Genomic DNA, 25,881 nt, shown 5'->3' with positions numbered 1-25,881 from the left:
TTCTCAAACTGAATTCATGTAAAAATCTATTTTGAAAGAAAAACAATTCTTTCAAACCCTGAAATTATGTTTAGATTTTCTCAGCTTGAAGCATAAGAAATCAAACTCTTAATCTGTGAAAATGTTTTTAGATCACAAATTATCACTACAAGAGTTTTATATTTAAAACTGGTTTAAAAATGTTTTTAGGTTATCAAAATGAACACACAGAAGTTAAAAATTCCCATAAACCTTGCAGACCCTTAACACTATTTTAGGGGGACCCCTATTGGAGAAACAAAACTTTATGAAAAATAATTATTTTAAACATAAGGGGAAATTTTAAAAATCAGGATATTAATGAATTTTTCTTTTTGAAATTTTGACTAAAGAGGATGTATAGATGATACGTGTTTAAGTAGGACCAAGTATGCTTATAAACCCAGTTATAATAAGACCTTAACCTTGAGAAGACAAAAAAAGCTTAAAGGACTACTGTGTTCTCTCCCAACACATTCTTTGTTGCCTACTCTTTGAAGAGGGCATTCTGGGTTGCCAGATTACTGGCCTGACCAGCCCAATCTTTCCGATGTCCTCATAGCGAGTAAGCTAAGAAGACAGTTAATGTCTTTCAGATCCCCATAAAAGTAAAAATAAGATAGGACTCTGGTATTGAGTATTGCAGTCAGCTTGGGAGACAGACTGTGTACACATGATCTACTAGTGACAGCTGGGCTAATATTTCAGCCTTATGAACCTCTGTAATTACAAGGATGAGCACAATCTCATTCTACATATGACCTATTTCAGTTCAGGAGGCAGGCTGTCGCAGTGTCAGCTTGAAATAGTCCTTCAGTGGTCCGCTTGTACCCAGCCTGCAAGCGGGCCACAGCATGGAGGGTGGGGAATGTAGGTCAGGGTCACCAGGGGCAAATTTCCATCACTGAATAAAGGGCTGTATTGAGTATGCAGAAGGTAACATTTACCTGTTCAAAAGAATAGAGTCCACCTGCTTTTCCTAGCCTCACCAAATCGTCCAAAATGGCTTTCTTTACGTCCTGAATTGAACCATATAAGTACAATTACAAGGCAAGAATACATTTCAAAATGGAGGTAAAGGAAACAATGAGTTCTGAGCAAAGTGCAACTGGCAGTTGTGCTGACCCTCCTCCCCTCCCCCCTCACATGCTCCCTGGTTGCACGTCAATCACTACCTCACATCAGGAAAGTCAATGTTGGGATGGTCAAATAGTGACCATGAACAGGCTAAGGGACCACTCAATTTCTTCTTTTAAAGAGGGCCCTCTGGTCAACCTGGTGAGTCACAGGGGCCCTGCCATCCCGAGGGGAGCCCAGGGTCCATTGGGAAAGGAAGAGTCTATGGCTGCTGCTGAAACATGGACGGTGTGACCGAAGGGGCTACTACTGCAGGGTCAGAGCACAGCAGTGCCCCTCCAGGAAGCACACAGTCCTACACGTGCCGTAAGAAGGTTTCTGAAAGCGTCAAGTGGCTAATGTTCTAAGCAGGAAGGATTGTATTACTTTTTCAATTCCACAGCTGTCTTTTGAAGGCCAGTAGGGTACAAAATCTACCTGACATTTGGAAAGTGTGTGGCCAGAGAGTCAGGGAGGCTGTGCTCACACCAAGACGGCTGGCTGTTAACCAGCTGGATGACCTTGGCAAGTCCCTCCCTCTCTGGACTCTCTTCCAAATTGCAAAACAACAGGGCTGGACAAGCTTTCTGTGATATCATCTGGCTCTAAAATTCAACGGTTTCTCAAACTTCCTTTTCAGCCAGAAAAGATGAACTTCTGGTTTGGGACTACCACTTTAAAAAATGTTAGAAATTTACCTACATGTTCAAATTTCATTGATCTACTGCTTTTCAATCCTCCCCTTATGTCATATTATAAAAAGATCAGCAACTTTTTCGGAGGCAGCCCAGAGGTACCCACCTTATTTGTGCAGAGCTCTTCATACGTCCCTTCAAATCCTCTCTTGTGGGCCCAGGAGGGCATGACTTCAGGGTCAGGCACAACAATGCCCACCAAAAAGGCCTGCAATTCCCACCAAAGGAAAACACAGTCATGACAAAAGCTTTTAAAGTGCCTACTTGTGGTCCAGGATTAAAGATAATCTCTTGGTATTCTCAAAGACTCCACCCTTTTCTGGAAATAAGTATCTGCTTGTATCATGAAACATTTCCCCCAATATATCACATGTTCTTGATAACACTCCTCCAACTTTGTTAAAAAAAAAAAAAAAGAAAGAAAGAATAAGATTAGGGAGATTAAGAATCAGTAAAGTTAGGCTGATATGTACATTTGGCTCTCATGCCAATCTTTAATCAGTACATCTTTTGGATGCTAATCAAACAACTGATCCAAACGCTATGAACCCGAACACATACATTTCCCAGGATTGCCAGATCACTTTGAAATTTTTTCATCAATATGGTCCTCACTCATGAGGATTTTAATTTCCTTTAAAAAAGCATTTCCTTGAAATATAATTTTATAATATTTATGAACATAAATCCAATGATATCATATCAGGTCTGACTTCAAATTTAAATAATGTTGGAAGCAGAATAAGTATAAATCCTCTCCAAATAATTTAATACTAATAACCTATATTACCATCAGTAATATTATTTGCACTACTTTATACATTTATCTGTAAAGTACATTTGCATATTTTAAAAGCAAAAAAGCAGAAACCCTGAATCCTGACATAGGAGGATACCAGAATGAGAAAGCCCTTATCGAGGCTCTTGCTTTAGCATCTTATCTCAAAAGTTCCCCTGGTAAGTAGGTGGAGCATAAATTACAATTGGTGGGAATATTCATTATTACTACTTCAAGCACCTTATTTGACCTCACTGCAATCTATCAAACTACAAATAATTAAGATTTCTCCTTTAAAAAGGATTTTTCGCTCATCATTTCATAAGTATAGGAGAATGCTGGTGTCTGCCTGGAAATTATTATTTACCACATTAATCAAATATCAATGCTCAGTATAATACTGGCTGCATTTTTCAGCAGGCCTGGTATGTGCGAAAGAGCTGAAGCATAGGGACCTCACCTTTAAGCTGTCTCCATGGACATACACTTGTGCCACAGGCTCACTCCGGATGTAGATGTTCTCAATCTTCTCGGGCGCAACATATTCTCCCTGAGCAAGTTTAAATATGTGCTTTTTCCGATCAATAATTTTAAGAGTTCCTGCCTGCGGAGTTGGACAAACAGCTTCCTAAGAAAGATGTCTGAATGTCTCTTTAGCTTGAGCCCTTCACCCCTACCCTACCCCACCCTACAGACCCCGCCTAATCGGTTCCTCTGTCGGCTGGACAGAGCCATCTTTCACCGCAGGTTGATGATGTCCAAGCTCTGCCCAGCCCTGAGCGCACCCTGTCCTTTCCCCTCATCAGTTATCCCCCGTAGCTCCCCCTTTCCTACTGTCACCCTCATGCCCAGCAGCATGTGTCCTCACCTCCTCCTCCTCAGAAGGCCCACCACCTTCCCACCAGTCTTTCCCTCTCACCCAAGCCCTTGCTCCTGCTGTCGCTTTTCTCAACATCATCTTCAGCTTCGGCCTCTTTCCCCAGCTACTGCTTCCACCCCAAAGAGCAGCCTCTCACCCCCAGGATAGAGCACAGCTCCAGCAGAGGCCCTCATTGACTCCCACTTGACAAGCCATATGGCACTAGGAGTTCTCACCCCTTCAGGACCTCTGCAGCAGGCAGGTCACTCCCTTGGACAGCGAGTGCTTGTGCTGCTGGCCTCCAAGATCCGTATTCACCTCCCTGACTCCCCTCAACATTTTTGAGTTTCCCAGGTGTACTGGGTTGAACAGTGTTCCCTCAGTATTCATGGACTTCCTGGAACCTCAGAATGTGACCTTATTTGGAAATAGGGTCTTTGCAGATGTAATTAGCAAAGATGAGGTGCTACTGGAGTAGAGTAGATCCAAATCCAGTATGATTGATGCCCTTATAAGAAGACAAGAGCTAGAGAGACAGAGAGACACACAGGGAGAATGCCACACAAAGATGTAGGCAGAGATTGGAGTGATGCAGCTGTGTAAGCTAAGGAACGCCAAGGATTGCCAAGAATCACCAGACGCTAGAAGAGGCAAGGAAGGTTTTTCCCTAGTGCCTTCAGAGAGAGCACAGCCCTGCCAAAACCTTGATTTCAGACTTCTAGCCTCCAGAACTGTGAGAGAATACATTTATGTTGTTTCAAGCCACTCTGTTGGTGGCACTTTGCTATGGTAGCCGCAAGAGAATACTACACCAGCTAACTGGGTGGGCCTCTTCCCCTTGGCTCAACTCCTAAATGTTGCACCTTCCTCACATCCACTAACAATGTTTCTTGGGATAATCACCGTTTATCTCTTCACTGGCCACTCCCATGTCTGTCTAAGCTTCCAGTCCTGACTTTTTCACTGAGCTCCAGATCCAGAACCTAACTGCCTTCAGAATGTTTCAGAAACTAGGCTGTCTTCCCTGCAGGACACAACCTGCCCCCAACAAAGCTCATCACTGTCCTCCTCAAGCATGCCCCAGCCCCCAGCCCCAAACCTGGGATAACCTTGCTATCTGCCTCTCCTGGGCCTTCTAGCAGTCAGGTTCATCAGTCCTCCCTCAGAAATCCCTCTCACAACCACCTCCTCCTGATCGGACTTCTACATCCACTCTGTCCCTGCTCTGCCTGCTTGATCCACCAGAGCCAGAGAAATCTCTCCAGAATAGAAAAACAGACACAGCACTGTTTTGCTCAAAACCCAGGCTGGGCATCATATACCTTACCTACACTCTCTCATTGGGTCCTTATGGCACCCCCCTGAGATGGGTGTTGCCATCTCCGTTTCACAGGTGAGAAAAGTGAGGATGGGAGAGGTTAATTAACTCCTCCCAAGCAACACAATGCTCCTTAGAAGCGAGGATGGTGAGACTGTGTCTCATGTACTTTGGACACATTATCAGAAGGGACCAGTCCCTGGAGAAGGACAGCATGCTTGGTAAGCTAGAGGGTCAGAAAAAAGAGAAAGACCCTCAACGAGATGGACTGACACAGTGGCTGCAACAATGGGCTCAAACATAGCAACGATTGTGAGGACGGTGCAGGACCTGGCAGTGTTTTGTTCTGTTGTACACTGGGTCGCTATGAGTTGGAACCAACTCGTTGGCACCTAACAACAACAACAAGCAAAACAGCGAGGAAATAGGGGAACTGGGATTTGAACCCAGGTCTTTCTGAATCGGAATCTTATGCTTTTTCCTTTATTTATCTCAGAGCCTTTTAAAATAATAATAATTTTTAAAAAGTGACTCTCACAGACTACCCGCCTGCTGTCTTGGGCTCTGTGTTCGAGCCTGACACTAGGTGCTTCACATGAATTAATTCACTGGCTTCTCACAACACCTGCATGGTGAGTGGTCTCACCCAAGACAGATACAAGGCATCAGTGGAAGATCCAGGGCTTTGTAGGGCTTCAAGCTTTTACAATTTTGGTGGGTCTTCTTTTAAAAAGGGGGCCCTGGTGGCACAGTGTTTAAGCGCTTGGCTCCCAACCAAAAGGTCAGCAGTTCAAACGCACCAGCCACGCTTTGGGAGAAAGACGTGGCACATCTGCTTCCGTAAGGATTTATAGCCTTGGAAACTCTATGGGGCAGTTCTAATCTGTCTTACAGGGTTCCTATGAGTCATAATTGACTCGCGGGCAGTGGGTTTGGTTTCGGTCTGGGTCTTTAAGAAAAATAATATAAAATGAGGTGGAGAGCCTTATGAGGGGCCCACGCAAGTGAGGGGTCCTGAAACATAAGCTTCCTTAGCTGACAGGTCAATACACCCTCTGCAGGTGTCCAGGGCCCGCCAATCTCTCAGGCCTCTCCCCCCACACCCACAGACACTCAGTTGGAATTGCTTGCCTCACATCTCCAGGTATCTCTTCCTTAGCATGCGCTAGTGCCTCGACCTGAATGTCCTTCCCACTCTCCCCTCTCTCTGCAGAACATGAATTGAATCCTGAGACTCAGTCAGTCCACTAGATGCCTGCCCTCCTCTGCCTCCCCCTAGGTGAGTGTGACCCCTCAGTTCTTACTAATCACATTGGGTTGGAAAGTGTCTAATGATGACTCTTCCCCCCTGAGCAGAGTTCCTGGTCTAGGGAACACACTGGGGACACATCCTTGTCTGCTGCGGGAATGACATTTCTCAAAGGAAACACATAGATCCATACACGGCACATTAGCTCACTAGCCCAGAGAGCCCCTGGGAGAGCGGAACACTGTTCACATGCCTGATAAACACAACACCTCAAAATGTCCAACCAAAGCCTTAGCAACATGCAGAGACACTGTTTCAGTCACAGAGCCTTTTTCTGGCTATAGCTTTCAACTGTCTCCTATGTGCCAGGCATTGCACTAAGTGCTTTACAGGTATAATTCCACAGGTATACTTGCAATATATACTTAATAAGTTATATATGTGTATATATATATACATGTAAACCAAATCCATTGCCATCGAGTTGATTCCAACCTGCTATGAGTCGGAGTTGACTCAACGGCAATGGGTTTTTTTTTGTTGGTATGTGTGTATATATATATATAACCCGTTGCCGTCGAGTCGATTCCAACTCATAAAGACCCTATAGGACAGGGTAGAACTGCCCCATAGGGCTTCCAAGGAGCACCTGGTGGATTCGAACTGTCGACCTTTTCTGGTTAGCAGCTGTAGCTCTTAACCACTATGCCACCAATATAATCTTATAGGTGTACTCCTCACAGCAATAGCCTTATGAGGTAAACACTGTTATTATCCTCACTTTACAAATGAGAAAACTGAGGCACAATAATTGGTTTTGGCTAAAAGTTGGGGGGCACAGCCAAAGAATGCCATGCAGCCTAACCCCTTATTCTATAAGTGAATCAATGTGGTGCCCCAGAGAGGGGTGGGCTTTGCTCAAAGTCACAAGACTGACTACCGACAGAGTCAAAGGAAACCAGGCATCCTCCTGCCCAGCTCCAAGCTTTCCCCACTGCTCTGTGCCACCTCTTGGCTGGGGGCCAGGTCCTTGGGCTCACAGGCCCTGACCTTCTCAGCTCTCCCAGAGATATGAACCCTCTGCTCCCTCTGCTCCACCCACTGGGTCCCATAGGACTGTCATCTCTTTCTGGAAACCATTAAGGATAGGGAGTCAGTCTCAAAGACCCCAGCCATACCCTGCCACAAAGGTCTCTTATCACCTTCATGAGGAGAAGGAAGGAGGAAGCATTGAAGGCAAAGTAAGGAAGAGCCTCCTAATCCCTGAATGCCTAATTGTCAGGGAAGACATGGAGAAGACTCCTGCCTCAGGAGTGAACCAGATTTACACCCTCCCACCACCAAAATGTCTGGTGCTCCATGGTTCCAATTATACGCACCGGCAGCCATTTCCCAATGTCTCCAGTGTGAAGCCAGCCATCGCTGTCCAGGGCCTCTTTTGTCTTCTCCTGATCTTTCAAGTAACCTTTAAACACATTGGGTCCTCTCACACATATCTGTGGGGACAAACACCATGGTTTCTCTCAGCCCACAATGTAGGGAGTGCAGTGATGTCAGGCTGTCATGAGATATGTAGAATAAAGTACACTACTCAGGAAATCACTGTGGAAACTGCAGTGATGAAAATGGAGGTCAGGGAAGAGCACCAGCTGTCTGAACTGTCTCCCACATTGTCTCAAGGAGCATCCTCCCGTCTTCCCAGGTGGCCTCCCTGCACTGGCCACTCCAGGCCTCTCTCCCTCCTCAGGAAGCCCCTGGACCTTGGCACATGCTGCTTTGTGACCCTGGATGGGGTCTCATCACAGATATTGATGGTGGATCATCTACCAGAGAAGCTTAATCTTCCTTCTTCCCTACCAGCTGGGTAGCTTTCCCAGCTCACCTCTTGCTCATCCACTCCCAGAGAACAAACAAGTACAGGCCAGTTCTGTCTACTCTACCTAGCCTATCTGCAAATGGGCATGTCTCCAGTGGGACAGATTACAGCCACAGCAGCAGGTCATGCCACAGTTAGGAGGAAAATGGATTTTTAAAAGAGCTTGAAAATTTCAAATCTTGGTTTAGACCAGCCCAATCCCAGCCTTGGAAACCCTGGTGGCATAGTGGTTAAGTGCTACAGCTGCTAACCAAAAGGTCGGCAGTTCAAATCCACCAGACGCTGCTTGGAAACTCTATGGGGGCAGGTCTACTCTGTCCTATAGAGTCATTATGAGTCATAATCGACTCGATGGCAACGGTTTGGGGTTTTTTTTTAATCCCAGCCTTAGGGGTTGGTTGCCTCAAAAACAGGAGAGAAGGTATTAAATTCAGTTAATAAGAGTCCAATTAATCATTCATTTAAAGCAACTTTACATATAAAGTGAAAGGAAAATAATCTCACATTCATTGTTTTCTTTTTTTTTACTCACTACATGTAGCATCCACAGACACAAATGGCTAAATGCTTAAGTTTACCTCTCCCTCTCCTTTGTAGGTCCAATAGTTCAGCTCCTCGACATCCATGAGCTTGATATGATTGCAGGGCAGAGGTGCCCCGACATGCCCTAGAGCACAAGAGCAATATGGCATTTGTCAGTGTTCAGATCAGTCTCAACACTGAAGAGGCATCATGCCCCGTAAACCCCCTAAATGACCAAAGTGGGGAACTATGGATGCAAAAGGAGCCCTAGTGGAGCAGTGGTTAAGTACTTGGCTGCTAACTGAAAGGTCGGCAGTTCAAACTCACCAGCTGCTCCACAGGAGAAAGATGTGGCAGTCTGCTTCTATAAAGATTTACAGCCTTGGAACCCTATGGGTCAGTTCTACTCTGTCCTATAAGGTCTCTGTGAGTTGAAATTGACTCAATGGCACACAACAACATGGATGCAAAGCGATATACCTTTAGATAGGCGTTTGTCACAGGCAAGCATTAATAACACCTTCAAGTTCTCGAAAAATAGAGGCCAAACTCTGCCTGGGCCTTTGTTTTACATCTGATTTACATCTCAAAGAACAGAATGGGTATACCTGACCCAACACCAACCTGCACAGCTTCCTAGGGAGGGCTTACACCCACACCAGCCACATGGTCAGGGTTTTTTCCAATAGTTTCCATATTAAAACATTTTTCCCATTGTAACACCACAAGTCTTGGTTTGGGGATGATAAAATATAAGCATCATTGCTTTTTATCCAGTCACAGACTGTAGATTCATATGCATAGGAATCACTTAGGAATCTTGTCAAAATGCAGATTCTGACTCAGAAGGTCTGGGATGGGGCCTGAGATTCTACATTTCTTACAGGCTCCCAAGGGATGCTGATGCTGCTGGTCCACACATCACACTTCCAGTAACAAAGGAATAGAAAACCAGGCTAAGGCAACTTGCCCCGCAAAACAGGATTTCAATTTTTTCTTAGTATTGTATATACTAGCCACAAAACTACATCTAAGTCATTTTCTAGTTGTTGTTTGTGGTTGTCACATATTTTACTGGCAAATTGGAGGGTTTAAACACAGGTGCTGGCCAAGGTCCTGAAAGAAAAGTGAGCCACAGTATATGAAACATGAGGCTGTGACACTGGTTTCTCTCTTAAGAGAGAGATGACCAAATCTTTTACAATTTGCACAAAGGTGGCTATCCTCCCATATTTAACAGCTTTTGAAAGTTTTTCTGGTCAGGATGAATAAAGAAGGAAGAACATCAAAAGTCTTGCTTAGAAAAATGTACAGGATGGCATAAGAGGGAAGGAAGAAAGTGTCCAAAAGGAAGGGGATATATGAGGGTGATCAGTAACGATGATGGCAGTAATAAGAGAAAGATTAGTGAACTGGGACCTCCGAAGACAGCTTCTTCAGTAGATTCGCCAGCGGTAGAGAGATCAAAGAATTTATATACAAAGTAGGCTTTGTTTAGCTAGAGTTTAAAGACATAAAACTCAGAAAAAACTTCTATACTTGATTCAGCCAAATATCAGTTCAATTTAGAATCCATCTATCATGTTTCAGCTGACTACCTCAACGTACTCTGAAAATAGTATTGCATTAATGAGTGCATTTCTTTTGCATGCACATCATCCTCAAATTTCCAGTTAGCAGCTGAGCAAACTAAAGCACAAAGGTTGGCCCCAGGAAACTGGTGGCCTGAAGGATTTTTTTCACTGAATAGTTTTCAAATTTTTCCAGTGTTTGATGTAATCTGGGGATGGATGATCCATGGGTCACTCACTACAGACCTGCTTCCCCCCTTGCCCTGCAAGATTAATCTCCTCAGAATGAGGATGTGGACAGATGCTGTTCCTTTCTGAGGTTGCTGCTGCCTTAACAGACATTAATGTCCCAGAAGACCAGGGTTCCCAAAGGTTCTCTGAAATGGCCCTTTAAGAATTGTGCTCTCACCACTGTAAACCTGCCTCTCCTTTACACTCATTTCCAATTCATAAACCCACACTTCCTTCACTGGAAAAAGAATGTAAATCATGCTGTGTAGTATTTGGAGTCTATAAAATCCAATATGCTGATATTATATGCATTTTGCCACCCGGAGTTGTATCTTGTAATCTATTACTTCTTTTTTTTTTTAATGTAACTTCTCCTTGTCTATAAAAGAAATAAGAAAATACAAAAAAATGTGTAACAAATCAGTGGCATCACTAGTGGGGTGCAGGGGATGTGGACCACACTGGGTGATACTGTCGGGGTGGGGGAGTGACACCAAAATGACTGTCTATAAAAATATCCCTGTAGTTAGTTATAACAACAAAAACTTTTCTCTTAAGCCCAGCTTACATGTCTCAATACACCTAACAAGGCTAAAACTCTATGTTAATTTACTTTTTGAACTTTCTAATGTGCTCTGGTCAAGCTGTCATTATTACCCAATTACAATGGCGCTTCAAATCACGTGGTTTCATCTGCACAGGCCACAAGCACATAATGTTTTCTTTGCTGCCGGTGTTTTTACGGTCACTGATTTTGTCAAATTTTCTGGTTTTTTAGTTACAATATTGTGGTAATTAGTATCTGTGAACCTATATCAATAACTTTTTTTAGAATGAAGTAGTAAGTAAAGGAAAAGGAGTGATATACGGGAATTATGATTTACGAGTAACATTAGTACAAAAAACATTACTAAGGATTCTGTATGGTCTGGTATGGGAGGAGGTCTATGGAGGGGGTGACATCATGAGTTACCATACTGGGTGACACCAACTCTAGTGACTCCACTATAACCAATAAAACAACAGATCAATAATGCTATAAACCAGACATAACCACTGTTAATGTTTTTCTTCTATTTCTTTTTTCTAAATGCCCATGTAAATTTATTTTTCATGAGGGCATCTTAGAGCCTGCTGTTTTCACTATTGTGCCCTGTGAACCATTGCCACATCTCCAGCCCATCCTACCTGAGGTCCAGTCTCCAGGTGTGGTGAAGGTACATCCAGCTGTGCACTCAGTTTGGCCATAACCTTCATAAACCTTCAAGCAAAACACAAAAACCACGCTGTAGGCACACATCCTCCTCAAGCTGCCTGGCTGAGCTTTTCAGCCAGTTAAGCTCTTGTTGAGCATCTGACTGCTCCATGTTGGGGACAGTGGGAGGGGAGGAGCTCTGGAGGTAAGTAACTTCAGGTGAAGTGGAACACAGACAATAAGTGTGGCCACGTTTGCTTGGAAGAAGTGCAATTCTTACCACACTTAGTAGGTAATGTTGTGTGGTTTGGAGTAAAGATTGCTGACCTATTTTCAACCTTTGACTCTATTTCTCATTTGGATAATATGTATTAAAAATAAATATTTTTAAATCCACTATATGTTTTATTTTATCTCTGTGAGACATTCCCCTCAGTACCCCACTTGCTTGCATAAATACACAGGTGGAGAGTCTGTCTTTAGGAGTGGTCAGGTCATGCTACTGTGGACTAGGAGGAAAGCATAAGAAGCTCATGGCTTCTAAAGCAAAAAAAATTCAAGCATACACAATTAGGAAATAAATGTGCCTACTTTACTTCCAGTCCACCAGCCACAGTCCCATTACTACACCTGGCATATGTAGAAACTTAGTAAATATTAATTGAATGGATAAATGAAGGAATGGGCTTTTTGGAGATAGCAAAACCTACTGAATCAAATGACAACACACAAATGAACTTTTATCCTCTCCCCTGGGTTCTTTTTCTGGGCTGGGAGATGTAGAGATGCAATACAGGGGAGGTACAGGCTCTCTAACACATTGATGGCTCATATACAATTTACCTGATCCCTTTGCCCTATGCTGAAAACTTTCACGGGCCCAGGTAAAGGTATTTCCCCAAGTGTGGATACTCATGGGCTTTCCAAAACTTAGCAAGGTCATCTTGGCTTAAATCGGCAGTGGGCTTTGTCCATCCTTGGAGGAGGGAGATTTTATCCCACAAAAATCTTGTCCTTAGGATTTTTCTCCATGTAGTAGAGGGTATGATGGTTTTCCTGCTCTGCCCTAACACACATCCCATTATCCCCAGGGAAGGCCACATAGTGACAATACCTGGCACCCCAGAGCCGCCCGGAGGAATCCCAGGACTTCTGGTGATGCGGGTGCCGCTCCAGTGACAATCATCCGCACACACCCACCAAGACTGGCCTATGGGAAGAGAGAGGAGTCTGCCAAAGTTTATGATGCCTTGAGGTGGAGCCCAGCCCACCTGGGCCTCATCCACGGTCAACATGCAACAATTGTACCCTACCTATACCCTAGGGTTGGAGTCAGAGAGAAGGCCTGAGGTTATAAACTACATAAGCTGAGCAAGTCTTTCCCCTCTAAATGCATCGACGCAATTGGTTTTGCAACTTAGCCCACAATATGGCCAATTCTTTTATATCTTTTGAGATAAGCACCATTAGTCTGGGGTGGCATTCTATAATTTTGGTTCTCCTTTCAATATCCTTAAAATACACAGCTATTTCCTCACTTTCCCATCATTCAAAAGCATCCAAAACAATTACTTAGGACAATTTATTCTAAATTTTATTTTTATGGCATTGCCTTTTATCATTTCTAAATCAATACCCTGATGTATTTACCATGCATTGCAGGAACAAAGAATACTTGAAACACTTTGTTTCTGTAAGTTGAGCCAAGAAGAGTTTAAATATTAATTTCCAAAGCTAAAAATAGAGTAGCAAGAAAAATGAGTAACATTACTAATTAACTACAGATTCCTTGGGCAATGAAGAGCTCGAAAATTTTAGTGGGGATGTAGAAATAAGTGATTCATGATGGACACGGTTTGGGAGAGTCTGAAGGGACAGGAAACAGGAAGGGAAAGGAAGATTCCTGGCCATCTAGCTAGAACTTAATGCTGCCAGAAAGCCATCCTGGTCAGGGTTGCCGGGAGGGTCCAGGCAATCTTCAGGTCCCAGAAGCTCCTCACTGGAGCATTGACCTGACCACTCAAGGGCAAAGCTTCCCCGGATGCCTGTGGAAGTCAAGGAACTCCAGTGTCCTTCTCATTGGCTGCCTCCTGGCAAATACAATTCATCTCTGAAGAACACAACAGACTTAAAATTTTAATGGTAGCTTAAGCTTTGATTTTCTTGATCAAATAAATTATTATTTTACGAGATTACAGGCCACTGGAATGACGTTCTCTAGTTCTCCAGTAAGGTCGTCCACTGGACACTTAAACGTGTCACTCTGTAATCATTTATTCATCTTCTTACCTGAATTTTATTAAAGAAGAGTTCATCCCAGATACTATCATTTCTGATGATTCCACTCCGGACCTCGGCCTGTTTACGCTTTGCTGCAAACTCCAGGAGCCAGCGCTTCAATGGTGTGTTTGCCTGGCTGAAGATCTGAGGAGCATAAATTGAAAACAGCTGTTGGGGCTGCATGTCCCACCTCCAGACATACCCCTAGGAGTTAGGCGGAGACTGGAGAGCAGAGAAGCCAAGCTCCATTTTACCCCTGTAGGAGGTCAATGAATGTATGACATTGCACTAAAGTTAACATTGCCAGGGTACAGAAATGCTGGAGCGTAGAAGTCCTTGAAAAATCTCCCAGCCAGGGCTTCAGAGAATAAGAATAAAACAGGAGAAGGAAGGGTGAAAAAGTCAGGAAATACAAGAGAGGAGGTACTTCCAGGACCTGGGGGTAGAGGCATGGAAAGCCTGCCTGGGGCTCCAGCTGTTCCACCTCTGTGCCAGAACCTCCCCATAAGGGCAGATATGCAGCCCCTCAGCCAGGCTAGAGACTTCCTTCAGGGCTCACCTTGTCATACATTCTGTTCAGCAGCCGTGGGACCACAGGAAAGATGGTGGGGCACAGAGCCTTCATGTCATCAGAGAGGAGGCGGATGTCTCCCTGGAAGAAGCCGACGCGCCCTCCATGACAGTAAACAACAGACTGGAGGGAGAGAACAAGCAGGGGGGAGTCCCTCAGGATGGCCACTCCTGGCTGCATAGAGGGCACCCATGACCTCCTGACCCCGCTCTGGCTGCTGCCATGAGATGCTGGAGGTCATCTGAGGCAACGCCCTGCCCCACCACATGCCCACTGATTCCCACTCAGGCACAGGGAGAAGAAGCAGGGGATCAAGTGGAATCCCAAGTTTTGGGGAGATACCAGAGCAGCCAGTCTCACTGGTGTCTGCCCCTCACGCCTATCCCCAAACACTGGGCCTGGGCCTCCCTGAGCACTCAGGTCTCTGAGCTGTACCGCACCCCATCAAAGGGTCTGATCTAGTCTCGGAGAGAGTGTGCAGCCCCTACGAGTACAAGAGACGCTGCTCAGTCAGGGGGAGGGACTGCTTGAAAAGGTGGCATGGGCTGTAGCCAGTAATGTTGCTAAAGCTGGTGTGGATGCTGCTTGGTGGGGAGCCAAGGGGAAGCCTGGCTGGTTCCTAATGGGACTAGGAGTACTCCAGGGGCTTCATATACGTGCCTTTCTTTAATGTTCACAGCAACTCTATGAGGGAAGCAGCATTTCTAATCCCCATTTTATAGACGAGGAGTGCAAAGCTTAGAGAGGTAAAGGGACTTGCCCAGAGTCAAACAACTAGTTAACAGTAATTGCTGGCATTCTAATCCAAGTCTGGAAAGTATGTCCCAGGTCTGGAAGCATTCTAAAGCCAGATCTCCCCTAGGGCAAAGTGGAAAAAAAACAGTTTAATGACTCTCTGACCCCTTGAGTGACACACACAAGGAGAGTTCTCTGGTCGCACAAACACGTGGTTATGCTCCTGCTCCCTCCAACGTCCTCTGTGCCCTCACAAGGTCAATATCATGGCTAAACATAACTCCAGTCTCCATCTATAGCCTGAGGAGCCATGCAGTTTGATTCCTTAGCTTTAGCGTTTTCTTTTCTAGGAGACTGTGAGTTTTGGAAGTTATGGAACATAAACGTTTTACCCATAAATGGAGCCCATACTGCACTGAACTTGGAAGTTAAAGCACTCTGCGAAGCTGCAATGCTCTCGGAGTGGATGCCATCAACTGGAGCCCCTCTCAACTGAGCTGTGTCCATGGGTAAGACAGGGCAGGCCTGGGGTCTTCCCTGGAGCAATGCTCCCAGGAGGGACAGGTAGGGTGGCCAAGGTGCTCTGACCCCTCTGACTCCCGTGGTACCTTCTTAGGACAGGGCAGTTTAGTTCTACTTCAGGCCACCAGTGACACGCTGCTAGGGTTATGGGTTCTGGGCACAGACTGTGCCTCCCTGATGCCAGGGCCTTACCTGCACCATTCGCTCAAACATGTGTGCTAAAGGCAAATAGGAAATGTGCACATCCGCACAAGTGGGAGCCCACTGACTCTGTAAGAAAAGAGAAGGAGCCCAGGCAAGGCCCGGTCAGTCAGGCGGGCGTCTTACCTGGATTACTCTCTCAAACATGTGAGCCAAAGGCAGGAAGGAGATGAGCACATCGTCCTGTCTCGGAAAGATCACTTTCTGCAGGTGACAAGCATGGGGGACAGAAAGGAAAGAAACACTGACAGGAAGACGACAAGAGAGTCATAAAACAATAAAGAGAAAATGATCCTGGAGGGGCAAACAGGAAGATGGGAGTGGGGAGGTGAGGATGGGAGGGACAGAGAGAGAAAAAAAAAGTGAGAGAGGAAGATACAGATGAAGAAAGAAGGAGAAAGGGACAGAGAGAGAGGGTGAGAAAGAGAGACAGAGGAAGAGAAGAGAGAGACAGAGAGAGAGGAGCAGAAAGAGAGACAGAGGGAGGGAGAGAAAGAGACAGATCAAGAAAGAGAGAAAGAGAGGAAGATGAAAGGCACAGAAAGAAAAAAGGGAGAGAGAGGGGCAGCAGCGTAGGAAGCGGAGTGTTAGGTCGCAGCGCCAGTGTGTCTAGGTTATCTGCAGAAGCAAAGAGCCAAATGAAGCACACAGAAACCAGCGGAGTTGGCCAACTCCGTAGGGAAGTCTCCTCCAGGAGGGCCTGCATCTCACTCAGTTGGCGCCAGCTGGGCTCTCTCACCTCCCCCTACAGTTGCAGGATTCCACCCCAGGCCCCATCTCACCAATCTCCCTGGCCACCTGGACAGGGTTTAAGAGGGTCTTGGCTTCTTCCAGAGAAAGTGGCGCAGGGAGCTCTATGCCCACACTGACTGTGGCTGGGGTTCGAGCCCCGGAAAGTAAAGGTGGGGCAAGTCCAGGACTCAAAGGGGAAAGTGGTCGCTCCTGCACAACGCCTGGGCTCTGGGGCGGGCCCGGGACTTTGGGGGCTCTCTTTTGCTGGGCATCTCTTCACCCTTTTACAGAGGCCTTCATTCTCCTGGGATGGCTTTTGGGTGAGTTTGTACAAACCCTGGGAACCTGGCTCATGGCTCCTGACCTGCCTACTCTGACCATTTTCTATCAAAATATATAACTGTTTGGGGCATGTACTCCTTAATGTCATTTAGCGTGAATGTGGAGAATGATTTTCTCCACAGTGGAGAAAAAGCCCAACTTACGTTAAAAAGGTACGTTCCTTTCTCCTTAAGGAAACCACAGGACATTCTGATACTCACCACTTGTGGAGAGATCCTTTTTTCTTAGTTCATTATAAAAGTGTAACATGCTTTTTTTTCAGGACAAAATTATATCAAGCTTTTTACTGATTTCAGATTTCCCTTTAAGTATAGCCTTATAAATTAGCAGTTGCCGTTGTTTCTCAGACTCTAGCAGTCCTTAAGTGCGAAATGACTGAATTAAACCCTGACCTACTTGAAAAACAGAGATTATTATGGATTACTTTTAAAATAAGGGTATACATAAAACCATCGGTATATTAATTTGTGAAGTTAAAAATAAAAAAAATCCATTTTTATGTTTTTTTTCCCCCCTGGGATATTAGCACTCTTAGAAATCAACTGAATATTTATCAGGTATAGACCTTTTCAATGTTTGGGCTTAAAAGTGGTTATAAAACTGGGGTTGCTCTAATGTGAACAGAAACTACCTGCCTGTGAATGGCAGCCAGGGTTAAATAAGGAAAAAAAAACCTCTGAGGGTTGAGGTTGTCCTCAAGAGACACCTGCATTAGTCAGTCTACTATATTCACCTCTGTCACTTTCAGAAAGCCTGAGAAGTCAGCCACCACGTTTCCATGGGTGAGCATCGCACCTTTTGGGTTCCCTGAAAAGAGAAAGTGAGAAGGCGAATGAGCCGGGAGCTCAAGGACCACTCCTTGAGAACGGTGTCCTAGTCAGCAGTCCAGATACCAAAGTGCTGTCCACCTCAGCCTCTGACCTTGGTCCCCAGCCACCTTCAGAGCTCTAGGCAGATGAATGCTGCTTCAGGACCTCCATCCTGCAGACACTCCAGGACCAGTATGAGGGTCCCAGGAGCTTGGGTCCAGCAGGCAGGTGTCATGGCTGCACAGGTGGGGTAGCTTGGGGGCTGAAGGGTCTATACCTTACCCGGCCTGTACCTTACTCTCTCCTGCCTCCCTCAGGAGCACAGATTCTGTCCCCTGAGCCCCCTCCCACACACACCCAGTGCCCTCTGCTTCTCTCTGGGCCTGAGATGCGGTAGTCTCTTGAATCTATCTGCCAAGCAGCTGTGCCAGCAGAGGGCTTCCCTGCTGCATCCACGCTTCTGGAAAGGCCCCAGGCTCAGGTCAGGCTGGAAGTCCAGAGGGCTGGGGCAGTCCATCCTGCCTGCTCACTGGCAGAGATGACCCACAGATGTTCTTGCTTTGTCCTGACAGGACTTCACTACTGCTTATGAGGTCTGGTCTTCAGGGCTTGTGAGGAAGCTGGGGGCTGCGAGGATCACTTAGAAGACAGAGGCCATGTGGGGACCCAGGTCACAGAAGACTGGGGAGGGAGGCCAGCTTGGCCATAGTTCACGTCAGGGTGGACACAACACTGGTGTTGCTGCTGGACATGTCAGACTGTGCTCAAATCCTAGTGTTGCTACTCACTGCCTGCATAAGTAACACTGGCAAGCATAGCATCTCCTCTCTGTTTCCTTACCTGTAAAACAGGGACAATGATACCCACCTCACAGGGCTGCTATAAGGTTTATGGATATAATGCATGTATCCAAAAAAAACCCAAAAACAAACCCGTTACTGTCTAGTCGATTCCGACTCATAGCTACCACATAGGACAGAGTAGAACTGCCCCATAGGGTTTCCAAGGAGTGTCTGGCACATTTGAACTCCCAACCTTTTGGTTAGCAGCCGAGCACTAAACCACTGTGCTGCAGCTGCTTGGCAGATAGATTCAAGATGTTAAAAGATGTTAAATTAGAAGTTTCCACTGTGGCAACAGATATAATAGCTGTGAAATTCCAAAAGTGAGGGGCTGGACTATGTGCAGAACTTATCCAGGAAACAGCAAATAAACGAGGATGTTAACTTTGCTACCTTCACTCAAAAGGAGGCCATAAAAAGGCTAAGAAAACAGAGATTGAGAGTACTTGTAAGGAGGATTTCTTTGGATAGAGCTAAACTGAGTCCTACATCCCATCAAATGGGGAGGAACGGAGGGTGCTCCCAACGGCAACCTGAAATCCAAGCTAGCCCAAACCCTAATAGGGGTGGCAGGGCTTCAGTGAGATCACTTCAAGAGCCCAGTGGTGTTCCCTGTAGCTGGGGGACACAGTAGACTGGGAAGTGACCCCCCACCCCTGCAAGGAAATAACAAATCCCAGGGTCTGATATGGAGTCTGCAGAAGGAACATAGTCTGGGGAGGGGTGGAGTGGCAGTAGGTTAAAAAGGAACTTGTCCACAAAGGCAGTTTGCCATCAGGGGAAGGCAATGAAGTGTACCACCTAAGGCAGAAGCTGAAGTGGAATAGGGAGCAGACAACCAAAGGAGGGTACTGTCTGCATCAAGGATTGTAGTGGGGGTGCCCGGCAGAGGAGCCCCCCAAGAACTCATGAAAGCATCCATAAGAGAGAGTGAGCTTTGAACAACTGCCCAAAGCCATCTCCCAACTTTCATATCCCACTTACCTATTCTCCCTCCCCATTTCAAACATGGGGGAAGAGGGCAGAAACCTCTCTTAACAAGCCGGAGGAGGAGAAATGCCAGGGAGGAAAAGAGGAAAGGAGACCCACGCCCTCCCCACCAAGCAGCAGACACCTGCCAGCAGCCAGACCTACCTGGGGGAGGGAGAGAAGTCTCAATGAAGAGTATTTTGGACTTACACTTGTAATTTAGAATTAAGACTGTGTTTGTGACCTACAATGACCATGGGACTTTTTATGACATGTTAGTGTCATAAAACCTGAGTTTTTATCCAGGGGCAGAAAAAGAGCTATCCACACTGAGCAAGTTTAGTGGAACAGAAGACCAAAATAAAGCTGCTCCCATAATTACATCCCATGAGACCTGTTTGTTCAACTTACTGGTGACATACATAGCATCCACTGGTCAGAGAAAAGAACATCAGTAATGGCCTCGTCTTTGAATTCTGGAGACAGACATATCCCCCTGACAGAGATGTGTGGTAGGCGGGACTTTAATGTGCTCTCCGGCACTTACACTCATGTTGCAAATCACAGAGGTGATTCTGGTAACACAGGTTACATGATTTTAAAAATTACAACATTTTCTAATAGGTAGCTGTTAGAATATTTTCCTTTTGAAGGAAGAAGAGGCATGGTATCTGTTTTACCTCTGCTTGTCTTTCTTACCAGCAATTTTCCTCAAACTCAGGCCCATGTTAAGAAATTTCCCTGAATCATCTCCTATATAGAAATTCCTGGACCCACAAAGTATTTTGAGAGCACCACCTGGCGATTTTCACCCATGGATTCTCAGGTTCTGGAAGTTTCCAAGGAACATTCCCAAAATACCAGGTGTGAAATCAGAACCATCATAAAATAGGCCCTGTGCTATAGAGCTTTAGATCTGCTACACTGGCCAGCTTGCTCATGCCTAAAATAACCTCAGGGTGGATGGTTTGAGAATCTCAAGAGAAAGTTGTCTTCATTTATGAAAAATTTCTAAAGCCTCCATTCAGTTCAGGCCAAAACACATACAACGTTCGTAGTGATTCAGTTCTGCTTGGTTAGAGAAGCACATGTCTCCAAAATGATGAGCAAACTTCAAACCTTTTAGAAACAAACCTTTTTCTTGTGGATAAGAATGTAATTTTATAAACTTTTGATGATTTATAGGATTTTAAAATATTTCCGAGACATGTTTAAATTATTTCCTTAAGTCATCTCAAGATGCGATCCCAAAGGATGAAGGCGCAGTGAATGTCTGTTGCCACAAATCCTGGAAGAAGACTATGAGGTCCAAGCTGAGGGGTGCAAGGTGAGCCTTCGGAAAGGCTCTGCTTGTTTCTCTGATTCAGGACAAGTGCATACCCCAGAGAAGCTGGCAGCATTTCTTCTAAACATGACATGGAAAATTTCCCCCGAGTTGCTCACAAGGAGGAACAGGCTAAGCATTCCTAGGCAGACCTCTGTACAATCGAGGAGACAGCATTGACATTTCCTCTGGTCACTCCTTTTCTGTGAGGGGCACTGCCACCCAGACCCTTGATGTTTCAGCAGTATCAACCTGACTTCCCACTTCTCCCTGCCACTCAGAAGTCAGGGTCCTCGCATTTAATTTTCTCTCTAGCTGCTGAAATATCTCCTGATTTCAGAATCCACAAATGGCTTTGTGGCTTCAGCGAGTGTTCTGGGCAAGCCGGCCCTTGGCTGATATGCAGAAAAGCATTTCCCTGGTCGTGCTCCACCCTGGGCTGCTGGCTCCAAGTGAGAGTAGTTGTGGGCTGAAGCTAAGTTCGAGTTTTCTCCCCCAGGGTGGACACGGGGGTAGGGGCAGCTCCGCTGCTTATTTCCACCTTCACACAGTCAAAGGTGAATTATAACAGATCTACATACAGGTGACTAAAATGCTCTGAAAGTTTTATAATGCAGGTAGAATGTTCATCTCCCTACTAAAGTCTCCCAAACCTTAAAGACTGAGTCTTATTTGCATCAACCTCATATCCACCGTTATCTTTTTTTTTTTTTTTAATCTGGAGCTAGTAGGAATAGAAATAATAACTATAATGGCAGCCAATTACTGAACATCCACTAATGTGGGCACTGTGCTAGGCACTTCATACATGGTAGCTCAGCTATTGGATACAATCTAGAATTAAGCCTGTGTTTGTGACCTACAATGACCATGGGACTTGTATGACATGTTAGTGTCATAAAACCTGAGTTTTTAATCCAGGGACAGAAAAAGAGCTACACATACCGAGGAAGTTTAATGGAACAGAAGACCAAAATAAAGCTGCTATATGTTAGGTATTAAATGTATTCACTTTACCCCTAAAGAAACTGAGACTTACAGAGGTTAAATAATTCTAAAACCACACAGAAGGAGTGGCAAAGATGTGTTCTGAACACTGACCATCATCCTCACAGCTGAGATGTGGTTTTATGCATCTGATCAGACAAGTCTTGAACTGACTGGTTTAAAATGAATAGGTCATAGTGTGCATTTTCCCCACAGAACCCACCTCTGAGTAGCCACAGCTCTAGGGCTGATGGGTGTTTACATGCTCAGCTAAATGACTTCTGGTGACTGGACTTTCATAGGCATCCTCAATCAGAGCGAAAAAGATGCCCCAACACCAGTGGCCTCCACCTCCTCCTCAGCAATCCAGCCCCACTGTCACCATTTATAACTTAATGGGTCAGCTCCCTCATGCTGTGAGACCCCTTCAGGGGACTCCAGACACGTGATCCCTCCCCCTCCTATCTTTCCTCTCACCCCTCCCTCCCAAGCTGGATTCCTGTGTCCCTCACTTCAGCCACTCTCCTGCCAAGTGCTTCAACTCCCTGGCTTCTTCTGGAGCACCCCACTTTGAAAACCCTACCCAGCCAATCGAGCTGCCCATCTTTTCTGCTCCTCCTACAACATGGCCCTTGGGGTTCACAGTCTCCTGTCCCAGAGGGACCCTTGGGGCTGTCCAGCCTCCAGGCCTCCCTGGACCAGCTCTCCCCATGTTTCATTCTTCACAGAAACTGTTCTATTGTACCCCCGTTAGATTCTGATGGAAACCCTGGTGGCGTAGTGGTTAAGTGCTACGGCTGCTAACCAAAAGGTCAGCATGTTCAAATCCACCAGGTGCTCCTTGGAAACTCTATGGGGCAGTTCTACTCTGTCCTATAGGGTCACTATGAGTTGGAATCGACTTGATGGCAATAGGTTTGGTTGGTTTTTTTAGATTCTGATCCATTCATGACTCACCTCACCCTCAGGCCAGGACCCTGACCTTCTACTTCACAGAAGAGGCAGAAGCTGTCAGAGAGCTCCCTGCACCTTCCTGGCGTCCCAGAATCCTCTCTCTTCCTTATTCCCTCCCTAGCAGGACACATCTCTTTCATGGTGCTTGGAAGCATCTTCTCTTCCCCCAGCCCAACCAAAGCTTCAGCGGCTTTGCCCCATTGAGCATCATCTCCCTTCCTTCTATCTCTAGTGGCCCCTTCTTGACAGTAATAAATACCTTATTTCCAGGAAAATAAAAATCCCACCTTCCCTCAACCATGACCCCTATCAGCTGCTACTCTTCCTCTCTGCCATTCCTTCACATCTAATTTTTCTTTCTTTTTCAAAAATAAGTGTAACATAGATATGGAAAAGGGCCTAAATTATAGGTGTACAGCTCACTTGTGTAACCAGCACACAGATCAAGAAATAGAATGTCACCAGCATTCCAGAAGGCCCCTTGTGCTCCTTTCAGGACACCATTATCCTGGAAGATAACCATTATCTTGACTTCTAAAACCATAGAGTAGTTGACTGTGTTTTGCAATTTTATATAAAAGGGATCATACAGTATGTATTCTTTTGTACCTGGTTTGTTTTGTTCAACATTGTGATATAATATTCTGTTGTAGGCATATTCCATTCTATTGCTGACGGTCATCTGAATTGTTTCCGTATTTTGACAATTACAAATAGTGTTGGTATGAGCATTCTGGAGCATGCAGCTTGGTAACACAGCTAAGCTTCTTGAAAGAGTTTTACACTTCCCATTCAGTCCTTAGTCCACTACAACCCAGCCTTGGCCTCCACCTCCCACCTCACAACCAGCCCTTGACAAAAGCACCAAAAGTACTCCTGTTTATGTGGCTACATCCAATGGCTACATCTCAGTCACCAGATAATACAGATACATTCTATTCTCTAACCTCTCTGGCTGCTCCTTCTTAGCCTCCATTTGGAATTCCTACTCTCATTATTCCTCTCCTACTAATGTTGCCAGATTCTGCTCCCAATCCTTTCTTTTCCTCACTCGACCCTCCCTCAAAGCAATATTTTATTTCCTGCAGTCCTTTGCACATGCTGTTCCCTCTGCTGAGAATGCCTTTCCTCTTGTCCTCCAGCTCCTTCAGGACTCTGCTTGGATTCATTTCCTCTGGGAATCCTTTCTGTCCTGACTTCTCAGATGCTGGGTACTCCACGGATCTTGGGATGGTCCCCTTCAAGGAAAGGACCACATTGTATTGTAACTGCCTGACGACAGTGAGCCGTGAGCTTATGAGGGCTTGGCTGTATCTTTTTCATCCCTGTGTACTCAGCCCCCAAGGCGGGTCTGATGCAGTAGGTGCTCAATAAATCAGCTGAATGATTAATCTACATAAGTTAGAAAAAAGTGCTAAAAGCACACAGACTGTGAAGAACGTTTTAAAAGACCACCGTATTTTCTTCTCTGGTAAGAGAAGGTACACGACCTCATAAGGATATGGTATCTTAAATATCATTCATGGGGCCCAATTTCCCAAACTGAGCCGGGTCTATACCCACAAATTATGTTGTTTGTTTTTTTTCTGGAGGTGGGGGGAGTTTCAAATCCAGTCTAACTAGTGGTTATTTTGAAACAACCAACCAACCACATGCCCACTAATCGGTCATTCTTAGGTGTAGACCCCAAGCTCTCACTTTCTCCTGGGCCTTCTTGGCCTGACTAGGGACTCCGAAGCACTAGCTTACTCTGAGACTCTCCACAGACATTTCCACCACATACCAAGAAGAAAATCTCCCTGGAATGATTCCACCGGAACTGTGGGCCAAATGTCAGGCTCAGATCACAGTTTCCATCTTTCCTCACTGGAATAATAACGTGGTCCTTGATGAACACGGGAGCCAGGACACCCAGCACGGAATGGACGCTGTATCTGGGGCTGTGATGCTGAGGACACAGGTGGCTGATACAATTGAACAAGAGGATGAATACAGGAGGTACAGCACAGACTTAGCCCAAAGCCAAGAGAATCCAAGTGTGCAGCCAGGCAGGGTGATTTCAGGAAAGAGGCCTGCTGTGGCATGCCCTCACTACCCCAGCTCTGCCCAGGCACTAGCCACACCTTTGGAGTGGGAGGCCTGGGACACTAAACTGCAACCTTTTTTCCAGGCTCTGTGCATTCTGCTTCCACCACACAGAGCTTCAGCAGGATGGCTCAGCTTTTTATCGTGATTCCAGAGTCTGGAAAACACTGGATGTGATGCCTGCCTTCCAATGGGGCAGTAGCAAGTCTGCATTGTGAAGCTCTTTTCCAAGCATAGGGTAGCATCTGTGACCAAGTGACCCCTTAAAAGCCCAAAGGCACTCTGGGCAGGCAGGGGTAAAATCTAAAGTCCACAGCAGTGACCTGCTCTCCAAACCCAGGTGGAGGGACAGGTCACAAAAAATTCACATTGTAAAACTCATGACAAAAATACATTTGAAAGCTCTGTCAAAAAAACAATGTAAACCCGAGGACTTTGGTTGGCTCTGGACATCAGCTCCTGGAGAGCAAGGGCTGTGTTATGTCTCTTTTCTAACAGGGTTTATCAGAGTGAGTTAAACTACTTGAGTTAATGGCAAAAATCTTGATTCAATAAAGCCGCGTTTATCAGGATACACCACATGGATAGTCCCACTATGAGGCTGATCAAGGATCTGCTGAACGCCTTGGAAACTGGGTCTGTGGAAGGAGTGGGGAGCCCCAGTTCACTACTCAAGAGCTATCATCAAGCCGGGCCAGTTCTTGGTCTGGAAAAAGAAGGCTGGAAACTTCTTCCCCATATAGGGCAAGGGCAAGTGGCTTTCCAAGTCATCAGATGAGAGGGTGAAGCAGCAAGTGCCGTGGCAAGAGCACTGGACTGCGAATTAGGAGAACAGGCACAAGTTCTGCTGCCTCTGCTTTCTGGTGATGTCCCTGGACAGTCCCACTGCCTGCCTACTCACAGGCTGTGCTGAGGCCTCAGCGGTGCAGTCTGAGGGTAATCTGGGCACAACAGACTATGAAGTGCTGTGCCTGTGGCCATAGCCCTCATGTGCATTCCACCTCCTCCAGGAAGCCCTCCTTGACTGTTCCTGCTGTTGCTGACATGCGTGCTCTCCTGTCAGCTCCAGGCATGCAGTGTGCCATTTCAGCCATGTCCTC

The 25,881-nt window shown here is 45.7% G+C and overlaps 1 protein-coding gene across 4 annotated transcripts in view; it reads right to left on the bottom strand.

Annotated features, from left to right (window-relative positions):
- ACSL6 (acyl-CoA synthetase long chain family member 6) overlaps positions 1–25,881 on the bottom strand; it is a 59,354-nt gene that overhangs the window by 7,970 nt on the left and 25,503 nt on the right. For 2 of the 4 annotated variants that reach the window (XM_004384754.1, XM_004384753.1), the window contains 11 exons: positions 17,545–17,618; positions 15,729–15,806; positions 14,268–14,402; positions 13,718–13,852; positions 12,543–12,638; positions 11,422–11,494; positions 8,488–8,576; positions 7,413–7,529; positions 3,068–3,211; positions 1,936–2,037; positions 966–1,037 (listed from right to left, as the gene is read on the bottom strand). In XM_004384754.1, the coding sequence (XP_004384811.1) occupies positions 966–1,037; positions 1,936–2,037; positions 3,068–3,211; positions 7,413–7,529; positions 8,488–8,576; positions 11,422–11,494; positions 12,543–12,638; positions 13,718–13,852; positions 14,268–14,402; positions 15,729–15,806; positions 17,545–17,618 (1,115 nt within the window). Of the gene's footprint in view, positions 1–965; positions 1,038–1,935; positions 2,038–3,067; positions 3,212–7,412; positions 7,530–8,487; positions 8,577–11,421; positions 11,495–12,542; positions 12,639–13,717; positions 13,853–14,267; positions 14,403–15,728; positions 15,807–15,863; positions 15,942–17,544; positions 17,619–25,881 lie in introns of all 4 variants that reach the window. The other 2 variants (XM_004384752.1, XM_023739030.1) reach the window with 2 other exon arrangements.

This window comes from Trichechus manatus, unplaced genomic scaffold (assembly GCF_000243295.1).
Source record: "Trichechus manatus latirostris isolate Lorelei unplaced genomic scaffold, TriManLat1.0 scaffold00127, whole genome shotgun sequence".
In the NCBI taxonomy this organism is placed as follows: domain Eukaryota; kingdom Metazoa; phylum Chordata; class Mammalia; order Sirenia; family Trichechidae; genus Trichechus; species Trichechus manatus.
The sequence above is the reverse complement of the archived record's forward strand: the minus strand, read 5'-3'. Positions and strand labels throughout refer to the sequence as shown.